We start from the raw sequence: 12,035 nt of genomic DNA, 5'->3' as shown, positions 1-12,035 counted from the left end.
AGTGTCTGTGCGTGCATGTCAACACTGAAGAAGGTCAAGGCAATACGTCCGTCACAAACAGGCCGCCGTCACAACCGCGCGATGACCACACTGAAATATCTTCAGTGCTTCGCGACACACACACACACACACACACACACACACACACACACATAAACCTACGACTCACTGATTTCGGGACATCTTAATCTGCCTCTCACAGAATGGACGGCACTCTCTTCTACCGTAAACCGCTCGAATTTTCAAATAATAATAATAATAATAATAATAATAATAATAATAATAATAATAATAATAATAATAATAATAATAATAATATAACTATTATCATTATTATTAATATATTATTTTGAGTATTATTATTATTATTATTATTATTATTATTATTATTATTATTATTATTATATATTATTATATATTATTATTATTATTATTATTATTATTATTATTATTATTATTATTATTATTATTTTATGATCATTACTAATATTATAATAAGAAATTAATAATAATATTGTTGATAATATCAATTGTAATAATCAATCAATCAGTGGGTCAGGGTGGGCGGCGCGTTGCCTCGCCCACCTTAGACAAGTCTACTCGCCGGCGCTGCCCCGCACCGAGGCACCCAGGAGCGTCCATCCACTTTTTCCTGGCACGAGATTTATGGCCGCTGCTTGGCCGCCTCCACTCACGGTTATCTCTTACACAAACAGCCAAGTGAGCAAGGTCGCTTCAGCGCGGCATGTGCAGTAATGTGATAATATAGTTGGAATTTGCGTTCAAATTCTATGCAGGTAATACGCCTCGATTCATTCTCACGGAGTAAACGTCATTGTGACACAGTAATTCCAGCGACATCCCAGGACTCTGCGAGAACGGTTATTACTATATGTAGGCGCTGATCAGTCTCTTTAAATCACTATTTAATCCATGCCTCCCAGCCGTCGTATATATGGGAGCACAAGCGATTTGAAGACCTGGCTTACGGTGTACCTGGGCTGGGAACCTTTCGTAAAGTTGACGTATCGACACAGGGACAGATACGTTGTTGTTGTTGTTTTCTACAAGGGAAGCATCTCAAGGGCAAAAAAAAAAAAAAAAAGCACGTGGGTTGAGGAATGACTCACTCAGTATGATAACCAATTGAAATAAATCCAACCCTCAGAAAGAAAAAAAATATTCCTATAAAACAAACCATAATATAAGCAAGTACTTTTTATGCTACAGCTGCTTGTTTGAGCCCGTATTGTGATGATTAATGGTGAATCTGTGCGGTCGCTTGTTGCTGTGGTGTGTGTGTGTGTGTGTGGAGGGTAGGGGAGGGGGGTTGTGTTGCCACCATATCCACCTCGATACCAGATAGCAAGGTGATGGGTGTTCAGAGCATTTAACAACATTCAGTTATTACCAAGGAGACTATAGTACTAATATAGTCTCCTTGGTTATTACCGCGTTGCAGGATGTTTTCACCTCATGAGATATTACAGTTTCGCTAATGGGGTTTAGAAGGGAATGTGATCGCACCTCTTCTATTGCATGTTACTGTACGCGACTAACGAGCTGTTCCGTGTAGAGATGAGGCCCCATATACCAAGCGCCAGTTTCACAGTTCCCCATGATTGGTTAGTAAGCTCCCAAACCAATACCAGAGCCTTCGAAATTTCCTTGTATAGTGTCTGGTGTTTATATTTAAGTTCACAAATTTGATGAAACTATACAGGAAAAGCCTTGTGTATTTAGTGTGGCATCGAAGACCTCACCATTTTGGATTGTATGGGATTCTGTAGTTTGGTTCGGGCTGTTACGAAGACAGTGTTGGACTGTGAAATCGGCTGTAAAACATTTCGACACCTTAGTATATCTAGTTAAAAAGGCTCTAGTTGAAGTTATAGGGATTTCAATGTGCAGTTTCATGACCTAGGTGGTATATCTTCAAGGTTTCTGCGCCATGAAAGGGAGAAACACTTAATAGAACCGATCTTTTCTTCTCTGTGCCCCTTAGAAATAACACTAACGAGAGCCTGAAACCTTTGAAAATACGGTCCCAGGGATAGTCTAATGTCCTGAGATCCCTTCATGCGTTCGCCATTCATAGGTTCTTATTACTTATCCCATTAGTAGTAGTAGTAGTAGTAGTAGTAGTAGTAGTAGTAGTAGTAGTAATAGTAGTAGTAGTAGTAATAGTAGTAGTAGTAGTAATAGTAGTAGTAGTAGTAGTAGTCGTAGTAGTAGTAGTAGTAGTAGTAGTATCCTTATTACTATATCATTTTTTTACGGCAAAGGAAATAGCTAAAAGGCAAAAACATATACAAAAAAATCACTCTTAGCACCGCCCCAATAAAATAAAATAAATAATTATTAGACTATCACCATTAATATTACGATGACATTGATGTTGTTGTCCATATTATTATTATTCGTATTAGTTAATTTTATCATTATTATCATTATCATCGTTGTCATCATTCCTGGCGTTACTTTATCATCATTATAACTATGACTATAATGATCATGACAGGTGTGCCGATGGAAATTCTGTCGCTATGAAGAGACTCGCTAATCACTATGCCGAGACAATGCATGGGAGGCTAAACCCTTAATAAATTGTCGTTAGCCTCGTAATATGTCGTTAGCCTCGTAATAAATTGTCGCTAGCCTCGTCAGAAATTGTCGCTAGCCTCGTTATAAATTGTCGCTAGCCTCGTCATAAATTGTCGTTAGCCTCGTTATAAATTGTCGCTAGCCTCGTAATAAATTGTCGCTAGCCTCGTACTATATTGTCGCTAGCCTCGTAATAAACTGTCGCTAGCCTCGTAATAAATTGTCGTTAGCCTCGTATTGCTATGGCGCAGGTACACTCATTATTATCTTTATTATTTTTATCACCTATCTTTTACCAGTTACTTTACCATTATTTTGACCTTTCTCAATAAGTCATCCTCAAGTACCTGAAGCAAAACTGATAAGAATCGATATGACTTTGTTTAATGGCGCCTCTCATGTTGACCAATCAAGTTCTATTTTATTTCATAGGAGCAGTGCTTAACGGACTTTTATCTGCTTTTGTTTTTGCCCTTGAGCTGTTTCCTTTGCTGTAAGATATGTATAATGTATCGCATGTTGTTGTTTATAGATCGGGCGTGTCCCAGTATTTTAGAAGTAGCCTAATGTATCTTTGCAATGTTTGAGGGGGTGGTTAGGCTAAGAGTTACGTATCACACCTAGGCTTATGTTAATCCTGCGTATACCATTCATCCTTAGGCGTCCACAGCAAGAACACTGTACACGCGTTTTATTTAATTCCATCTTTTAATTCTCTTCATTGTAATTCTGCTTTTTTAATATTTTTTTAGTTGATTCTACTCATATATATTTTTTTTATCTCTAGTTGTATCTTATTTCTATCTTATTGGATTTTTTTTTCCCGGTCGAATTTGAACACTGAGGAGTTTCTTCGTTACAGGTATTTATATTTCTAGTTGTATCTTATTTCTATCTTATATTATTGGATTATTTTTTTTGCCGGTCGAATTTGAACACTGAGGAGTTTCTTCGTTACAGGTATTTATATGAGGAAGTAGGAAACGTTGACAACATAGAGTGCTTGGTCTCAATGAACGTTCCTCTCATCTGGTGTCCCGGCATTTGTCTCACGTTACTCACTTAATTATACTGTCCCGCCTCACTATAAAAAAAAAAAATACATAGTTGCTTTTCGCTTGGTTGTTCTTCCTATTCAAGCACTGACTCTGTAAATGCTCACAGTTCCAAAGTTTCCTCACACTATTAATACAAAAAAACTTAATATCCAGAGTAAAAGTAAAGGTGCTGATCATTATACTGTCATCTTCACTGACCATTATTTTTTTCGGGATAACTCAATCACGTGGAGATAGTTTCAGTATTATCCACAATTACACCCATTTATTTCTCCCTCTCTCTCTCTCCGACCACCAACTAATTTTCAGTTTTTTACTTTATATTTCCGGTAACTTCTCTGCTGGATGGTATTTTATTTTTTAAACGATGATGTATAGTGCACTTAACACGTCCAGTCACTAAGTAGGCGTTGGTGGTAGTACTATGGTCAGTATTCTCAGATGATTGCGTCTCCTACATCACCTATTTCCAAAGGCCGATAAGGAGATCACTCGGGTTCTAATGAGTGGCTTCTTAGGTTCATGGTACGGAAGAAGGGTCACACTACCACCAGGGTCATAAAACTGCTCCTGGAAATGCCCCAAACCCCTATGAAAGCCTTATCAAATATGTTAAGGTGACCAGATTTCTGAGACAAAATCCGGGGACATTTTCGGTTCAGAGGCGTAAAAACCTCCAAAACATGAAGTGTTTTTGTCATTGAAAAACTTAAACGGGGACACTGCCCTTACTATTCATAAAGCAGCATTCAAAAGTTTCTGTCACCCTATTTATCCTAAATTGTAAAGGAATTGAATAAAAATTTGTATGTTCTTGGAAGGCAGTCCCGCAAATTATGCCGTGCAAAGCTGTTTATCATTTCCTTAGTTATATACACTGTGCACTGTACAGTGCGAGTAGTACGGTGCGCAACTATACGTATTGTTTGGTCAACATTTTCGTTTTTTTTTTTTTTTTTTTTTTTTCATTTTTTCCTTTATTCGAATTTCGGATCTTTCGGTCACAGTGAAAACCGGGGACATTTCCGGGGACAGCAGAAGCCGGGGACAGGTCACTGAAAACGGGGACTGTCGGGGACGTCTGGTCACCCTAAAATATGTACACGCCAAGACGTTTGAGAATAGAACCACAAATCGCACTGGGAGAAGTTACATCACTGCCTCAGACAACTCTCACGACTCTAGTCTCAAGTCAGGTGGCCGAGGGGTCGAGACACTTACCTTGTGATTCTCTACAGGCGGCGAGGGGTGGGTGGTGATCTCGCTACCGGCGGCCATGCTCTCTCGGCTGCCTCGCCGCCCACACTGCTGCGTGGCTGGTCCAAGTCTGATTGTTGTTTGTTGCTTGAAAGGAATGGTCCACACTTCCACATTTCTCATTGTGCCTCACGCCGCGCCACGAGTGTCGGCTCACCACCAGCATCACACTGTAACGCCCTGAACTGCTTACAAGTGCCTGGGGCAGCATGTGTACTTGTCAGAAGGCCAAACGTCAAACAAACTGGGATCTGAGAGAGCGAGGGAGTCAGGCCCCAGAATGCTGAGTGCTTGCATGTGCGTGTGTGAGCGGGCGGGAGAAGGGCCGGGAGGGAGGTAAGGGCGGGAGGGGTGGAGGGTAATCAGAGAAGGCTGTGGGAAAATTTTCATTTGCTTCTTTTGCACTCAGATGTGGGTCATGGCTCTGTTTGGGTCTCTAATACTGGGAGAGTAGCAGGAGCAGACACTCGCCAGCCCGCTGCCAGCCAGTACTTTGTGGAGAGCTACTAGTAATTGACGACGAAGAGAGAGAGAGAGAGAGAGAGAGAGAGAGAGAGAGAGAGAGAGAGAGAGAGAGAGAGAGAGAGAGAGATTAAGTGTAGCCGCCAGCCAGCGATCCTATAAATAAGTGGAAAGATGTTCTTCATTCTCAGGAGCAGCGGCGACAGCAGTTCTCAAGTGGCCCCTCGAGGAAGGTTTGCAAGCAGAATGAGTCAGACATTCGGTGTGTGTGCGTGTGTGTGTGTGTGTGTGTGTGTAATTCACCACGGCCTGATCACGAACTGGACTCGTCATCGCCAGCAAGTACCTTCCCGATTAGAGCAAGCTCATTATAGTCGATCTCTGGGTACTGCCGGGACAATCACACAGCACACACCCCATTCCCCTTGCTCAAGAGGTGGACTCCCAGAAACCACTCCTTGACAGCGGAAAAATCTCAGCCTGAGCGTGTGTGTGTGTGTGTGTGTGTGTAAACCTTCATTGTTACAAACGCATATACCTTGCAGCCTCCATATTACAAAGGCGTAACTTGTGGTGTGTCTCGGGGCGCGGGGTGTACCGCGGACAAGGGCAAGGCGTCAGAGCGTTGGTCCCTGCCCGCGGCGCAAATACTGCTGGAGGACACTGAAGGGTGGACCACGGAGCACCGGATAGGCCTTAATAAGATGCCATTTTAGGATTCTATTACACACACACACACACACACACACACACACACACATCTGCATGTCACCTTTGAACACTTAAAGAGTCTATTTCTTTTTCTTTCTTTATTATGATTATTTACGATAACAGACTTGTCCATTTGTCCATTCATGTGACACAGTAATTGTATACTCTCTCTCTCTCTCTCTCTCTCTCTCTCTCTCTCTCTCAGAGCCTTATACTCGTGGGAAAGGACAAAGATGGCACACCTAAATCCACACCTAAATCCACTGGCCCCGACAACATTCCCGCATTCATCCTTAAATCCTTTGCCCCCATCCCTCAGGCCATATTCAGCCAATCCCTGTCATCCACCTCATTACCCTCTGACTGGCTTTTGGCAAACATTAATCCATTGTTTAAGACAAGTGGCCGGACTGACCCAGCCAATTATCGCCCCATCTTAACATCGATTCCATGTAAAATCTTCGAACACATAATACACAAACACATAATGAATCACCTTGACGCAAACAACATCCTTACTGACTCACAACACGGCTTTCGACCCAAACGCTCATGTGAATCGCAACTCATTACTACATTTCACGACATTACGAGGCTACTTGACCGACGTGACAGTAAACAAGTTGGCACTATTGTTTTAGCCTTTGCAAAAGCCTTCGAAAAAGTTCCGCACAAAACACTGATATTAAAATTGAAATACTAGGTATTCCAGGACCTATTCTTCACTGGATCACTGCATTTCTTACTAACCAGACTCAACGTGTTCTTCTTGACGGATCTTCATCTGACACTGTCCCTGTTTCTTCAGGTGTCCCACAAGGCACCGTTCTAGGCCCCTTCTTTTCCTCCTGTACATTAACGATCTTCCACTGTCAACGCCTAACTCTTCCACTAGACTATTTGCCGACGATAGTTTGCTGTTTTGAGCAGTAAAGACTACTGACGACTGCAGACCGCTACAAAAAGACTTGAACGCCCTCCAGTGGTGGGAGCGCACCTGGTAGATGCATTTCCGACCATAAAAATATAAACTATTAAGATTCACCAGAGCTCATAACCCCCATCCATCACACTTATACTCTCCATAATTCAGACCTTGAATCAGTGCACACACACAAGTACCTTGGTATCCATCTCTCATCTAACCTGAAATTCAACACTCACATAGACCACGTCAGTGCCACAGCCAACCGAACACTGGGGTTCCTGAGGAGGAATTAACATAACTGCACACTTGACATTAAACACATAGCTTATGACACACTTGTGAGACCAACACTGGAATACTGCTCCACAGAAACATTGATATGTTAGAACAAATCAACACCAAGGCGGCTAGATTCATTACAAACAATTACACTCGAACGCCTGGCATCACAACACGGATCAAGCAACAGATAAACATGGAACCTCTTCACATATGCAGACAAGCACACAGACTTACACATATGCACAAGATCACAAACACTCACATTGACATTGACCCACATACATACACAACGCAAAGTCAACGTTCTCGTAACACACACATCCATAAATACCAAACATATCACACTAACACTGACGCAGTAACTGGAACAGCCTTCCTCAACAGATTTTAGACTGCGGTACAATAGACTCATTCAGAAAACAAATACACACTCCCTTGTCACCACAACACACCAACACTAACAATTACACTTGATTCACTTCCCTCCCCTGCACACTCGGCTCCCCCGTCCCCCCAACAGCCAACACAAATATGCGTATTATGCACCTAGCTGCATATGATAGGTGCCCTGCGCATTATACTCCAGCAGGGGCCATATTCTTAAACATTTCGGCGCCCAAGCTCACATATTTGACACGGCTTTCGTAGGATTTGGGGGCATTTCCAGGGATAGTTTAATAACCCTAGTTGTAGTTTGACCCTTCCTCCGTACCAAGAACCTAAGAAAACACTCATGAGAACGCAATTGATGTCCTTTTTGGCCTTTTGAAATAGCTGATGTTAGAGGCGGGAGCGTCTGAGAATACCGCCCCAAGATCCAGAGTTGGCACCGTATACAAGCATAATACAGATGCAATACGTGTGCGCTAAAAACAGTCGTAATAACTATAACAGTAGTCGTAAATAAAGGGCCAAGAATATGCGAATGAATGGAGTGAATAAAAGTCATACGAGAATTATTAATGTACAAGTAAATTTCCATGCGGGCTCCTCCCTTCTCCCTTGTTGTTTACCTGCAACAATAAACTATCAATCAATCAATCATTCGTCAAGGTGTGAATAGGACTGAAGCAACATTCGTATTGCATATCAGCTGTCATCTATCATGTGTTTCTTCTATTAGGGATATTTTTCGTATTTCTTTTATAGAGTTTTCCACGCTCTCTCTACGTTGGACTCCACTGATGATTACATTTCTGTCAGTTTATGTCAGAGAGAGAGAGAGAGACTTCCTGATATCAGCTATTTGTTTTAGACATTTTAATAACCCCGTTAATTGGGATGTGTGGACAATATTAATCTCGTTACAAAGACGAAACTCCCGACCATCAACAACTCAGCTCAACTCAAGTGTTTTGGACTGAAATGGGATGTGAAGTGAATCATGGATGTGTTTGTTGTGAGGATTTGAAGAGTGGGTGGTGCTGGGGCTGGGTGGAGTCACGAATGAACGAGTGATTGAAACAGTGAAAGAGCCCCTGGAAAGAATGTGGCGTACAAGATGTAGGAAATAGTATTTTGTCCCATGTACGTAGGATACTGTCTGTTCTGTATGCTTTTTCTCCCTTGTTGTTTACCTGCAGCAATAAACTATCAATCAATCAATCATTTTTTATACAGGAGCTGCCGTTATAAAGGCTTGAAGTCCTTTATGACATCAAGATCAAGCAGAAGATGACGCTCATGCTGGGTCTGAGTGGATTGACAAATGGACGAGTGATTGAAGCACTGAAGGAGTTCCTGGGGAGTATATGGCGTGCAAGATGTAGGCAGTGATACCTTGCCTCGAGTAGAACACCGTCTGTTCCGTATATTTTCTTTTCTCTTCGCTACCGTTACAAAGGTCTGCCTTGAAAGAAATCTCCAGCCCCCTGTGACATCAAGATCAAGCTTAAGATCAGTGTACGAAAACAGCCCAGTGTTGAACCAAGGAAAAGGAGGAAGGAACGTCTCTAGGAACCCACGCTGTAAAGACACGATAAGAAATACAAAGCGTCAGAGGCCCACAGAAGAAGAAGAGGAGGAAGGAAACATGCACACTTCATCACATGACTAAACAATAACCTAACCAAATTTCTGGAATAACACCCAAATAGTTGAGGATTAATATCAAGCACTAGACTTACGCCAGCATGCTCACCTCATCAAACTGCGCCGTCTACGGTTGCTCTAACGACAGCAGATATCCCAGGAAGCCAAAATTTAGGCTGCATCGCTTCCCGGTAAAGGACGAGGCCTTGCTGGAAAAGTGGGTGGCCGCGTGTCGAACGGATGAGGTCAACATTTACCTCGCCCAGATATGCTCCGATCATTTCACCCAGACGGATTTCGACCCTGAACTCCAAGGCCGAGAGTTCAAAGGACTGACGAGATTGCGTCCCACAGCCGTGCCAACTCTGAACCTCCCGGAAAAGCCAAGTAAGTATGTGTGTGTGTGTGTGTGTGTGTGACCATTATTTTTTTTCGTGCTAACTTAATCACGTGGAGATAGTTTCAGTATTATCCACAATTACACCCATTTCTCTCTCCCTCTCTCTGAACACCAACTAATTTTTATTTTTTTTACAGCTAAGGGCAACAAAAAAAGGTGTAAAAAAAAAGAAGCCCACTTATCGCTGTTCCCACACAGACAAAAGTGAAAAGTGGCCAAAAGAGAGGTCAATTTCGGGTGAAGAGGTGTCTTGATACACTCCTTTTGAAAGAGTTCAAGTCATAGGAAGGAGGAAATATAGACGAAGGAAGGTTGTTCCAGAGTTTAACAGCGTAAGGGATGAAAGAAGGAAGATGCTGTTAAACTCTTGCATAAGGGGTTTGGACATATAGCTCGTAGTTATTTACCATGGATCTTTGTGAATCGCAATTTTGTTGTCGAGGCCCAAAAGTACGCACTAATGCTTTGTGAATTTGACCCCTGAATTTGAATGGAAAATTTTCGAACACAAGTAACCTGCGTTCGAACCTGCTTCACACATTCGTACATGATACCAGTAAGTGAATACGTAGTCGTATATGACGGTTGCGAGATTCTTCTGACAGAAATTACTTACTTTTTATATGCTTCATTAGTACCTTAATATTGTAATGGGGGTGGTTTTGCCCCCCTCGACCCCCCTCTGGTATGGAGATTTGAGTGAAATTGCATGGTTTCCTGTTGTGGTTAGAAAATCCCAGAATGTATGGAATTTACCCACATCTAGGTAAATGTAAGGAATTTCCCTACATCTAGGGTATTTTTCAACTCCCCATAACTCAAAAACTATGTATTTGCAACGCATTTCATGTTTACCACCGCATTCCCCGCAGTCTCAAAGGTCCCCTAGCCAATTTTGGTTGTGAGGGATGAGTATGGACAAACACTAAAATAATACCGAACTTTTGCTGTAGTTCAAATTACTGAAAATTGTTTTGTCTGTTATCTTTGTTTTCAGTATGTGGGACGTTTTGTCATGAAGCTTCATGACTGATGTGCTGTTTCATTCATGTTTGTTCTTTCCAGGCATAAAGATGTGTGCTGTAGATGGCTGTATCCAGGGCAGTAGACCAAACATGAAGCATTTCCGTTTCCCTCAAGAAAAAGACATCCGTAAAAAATGGATTCGAAGTTGTGGCACAAGGGATAAAATTGATCTTGACAGTGCAACAGTGTGTGAGAAACACTTCAGCAGGAAACAGATCGTCACAAAACTGGGATACGAATCAAAAAACAGCGACATCACTAAAAAGGTCAGAAGGTTGAAGAAGGATGCAATACCTGACATCAATCTTCCAGGAAACACTTCTGAGTCTGCTCCTCAAGATGCTGCTAAAAATGGTAAGCAAAGTAAAAGTTACGTTCCCTTGGCAGTAAAGTATAAAGCTCCAGCACGGTGTGGCTGTGTTACCATTGACCAAATATGTTCTGCACCGTCTCCGCCAGTTCTTCTCCCCTGCACAGCTGCTATCCATTTACAGGGGTCTTGTCCGCCCTCATATGGAGTATGCATCTCACGTGTGGGGGGGCTCCATTCACACAGCTCTCCTAGGCAGAGTGGAGTCTAAGGCTCTTCGTCTCCTCAGCTCTCCTCCTCTTACTGATAGTCTTCTACCTCTTAAATTTTGCCGCCATGTTGCCTCTTTCTATCTTCTATCAATATTTTCAGGCTGACTGCTCTTTTGAACTTGCTAACTGCATGCCTCCCCCCCTCCCGCGGCCTCGCCACACACGACTTTCTACTCAAGCTCATCCCTTTACTGTCCAAATCCCTTATGCAAAAGTTAACCAGCATCTTCACTTTTTCATCCTTCACTCTGGTAAACTCTGGAACAATCTTCCTTCATCTGTATTTCCTCCTGCCTACGACTTGAACTCTTTCAAGAGGAGGGTATCAGGACTCCTCTCCTCCCGAAATTGACCTATCTTTCAGCCACTCCTCTAACTCTTTTTAGGAGCCCTCTGCCACATGGTCACTCACTGCAGTTTGAATTTTGTGACCACTAGTGTGGGCACGCCAGTGTTGCAGCAACACTATACGCTGGGTGAGAGCACGGGTGGTGAGCCTTAGTGTGGACCAGGCTTAAGGGGACGCTAACCCCTTTGGGCCGACAATCAGAAAAAAATAGTTAAAAAAAGTATTGGGGATTATGATTTGAAGCTTTTCAGACTATTTTGGGTTACTATCACCCTGTTTGTCACTGAACAAGAATATCCTAGGTCATGATGTCATTTGCAATCATTTGACTCAAAATGTTCCAGA

General features: G+C 42.3%; 2 protein-coding genes across 12 annotated transcripts in view; one reads left to right on the top strand and one right to left on the bottom strand.

Moving 5' to 3' along the window:
• LOC126988738 (uncharacterized) overlaps positions 1-6,051 on the bottom strand; it is a 28,939-nt gene extending 22,888 nt beyond the window's left edge. The window contains exons 1-2 of one of the 3 annotated variants that reach the window (XM_050847109.1): positions 5,920-6,051; positions 4,884-5,170 (exon numbers count right to left, since the gene is read on the bottom strand). In XM_050847109.1, coding sequence (XP_050703066.1) covers positions 4,884-5,042 — 159 coding nt within the window. In that variant the 5' untranslated portion in view covers positions 5,043-5,170; positions 5,920-6,051. Of the gene's footprint in view, positions 1-4,883; positions 5,171-5,919 lie in introns of those variants that run through there. The other 2 variants (XM_050847107.1, XM_050847108.1) reach the window with 2 other exon arrangements.
• Positions 6,052-8,477: 2,426 nt separating this feature from the next.
• The window catches only part of LOC126988733 (uncharacterized), a 45,413-nt gene continuing 41,855 nt past the window's right edge, over positions 8,478-12,035 (top strand). For 5 of the 9 annotated variants that reach the window (XR_007742507.1, XR_007742505.1, XR_007742506.1 and 2 more), the window contains exons 1-2: positions 8,940-9,720; positions 10,799-11,113. Coding sequence is in view for 4 of the 9 variants with exons in the window: in XM_050847098.1 (XP_050703055.1) it covers positions 9,435-9,720; positions 10,799-11,113 (601 nt within the window). In the remaining 5 variants the exon portion in view is untranslated. Of the gene's footprint in view, positions 9,721-10,798; positions 11,114-12,035 lie in introns of all 9 variants that reach the window. The other 4 variants (XM_050847098.1, XM_050847096.1, XM_050847097.1 and 1 more) reach the window with 4 other exon arrangements.

This window comes from Eriocheir sinensis, chromosome 70 (genome assembly GCF_024679095.1).
Source record: "Eriocheir sinensis breed Jianghai 21 chromosome 70, ASM2467909v1, whole genome shotgun sequence".
In the NCBI taxonomy this organism is placed as follows: domain Eukaryota; kingdom Metazoa; phylum Arthropoda; class Malacostraca; order Decapoda; family Varunidae; genus Eriocheir; species Eriocheir sinensis.
The sequence above is the reverse complement of the archived record's forward strand: the minus strand, read 5'-3'. Positions and strand labels throughout refer to the sequence as shown.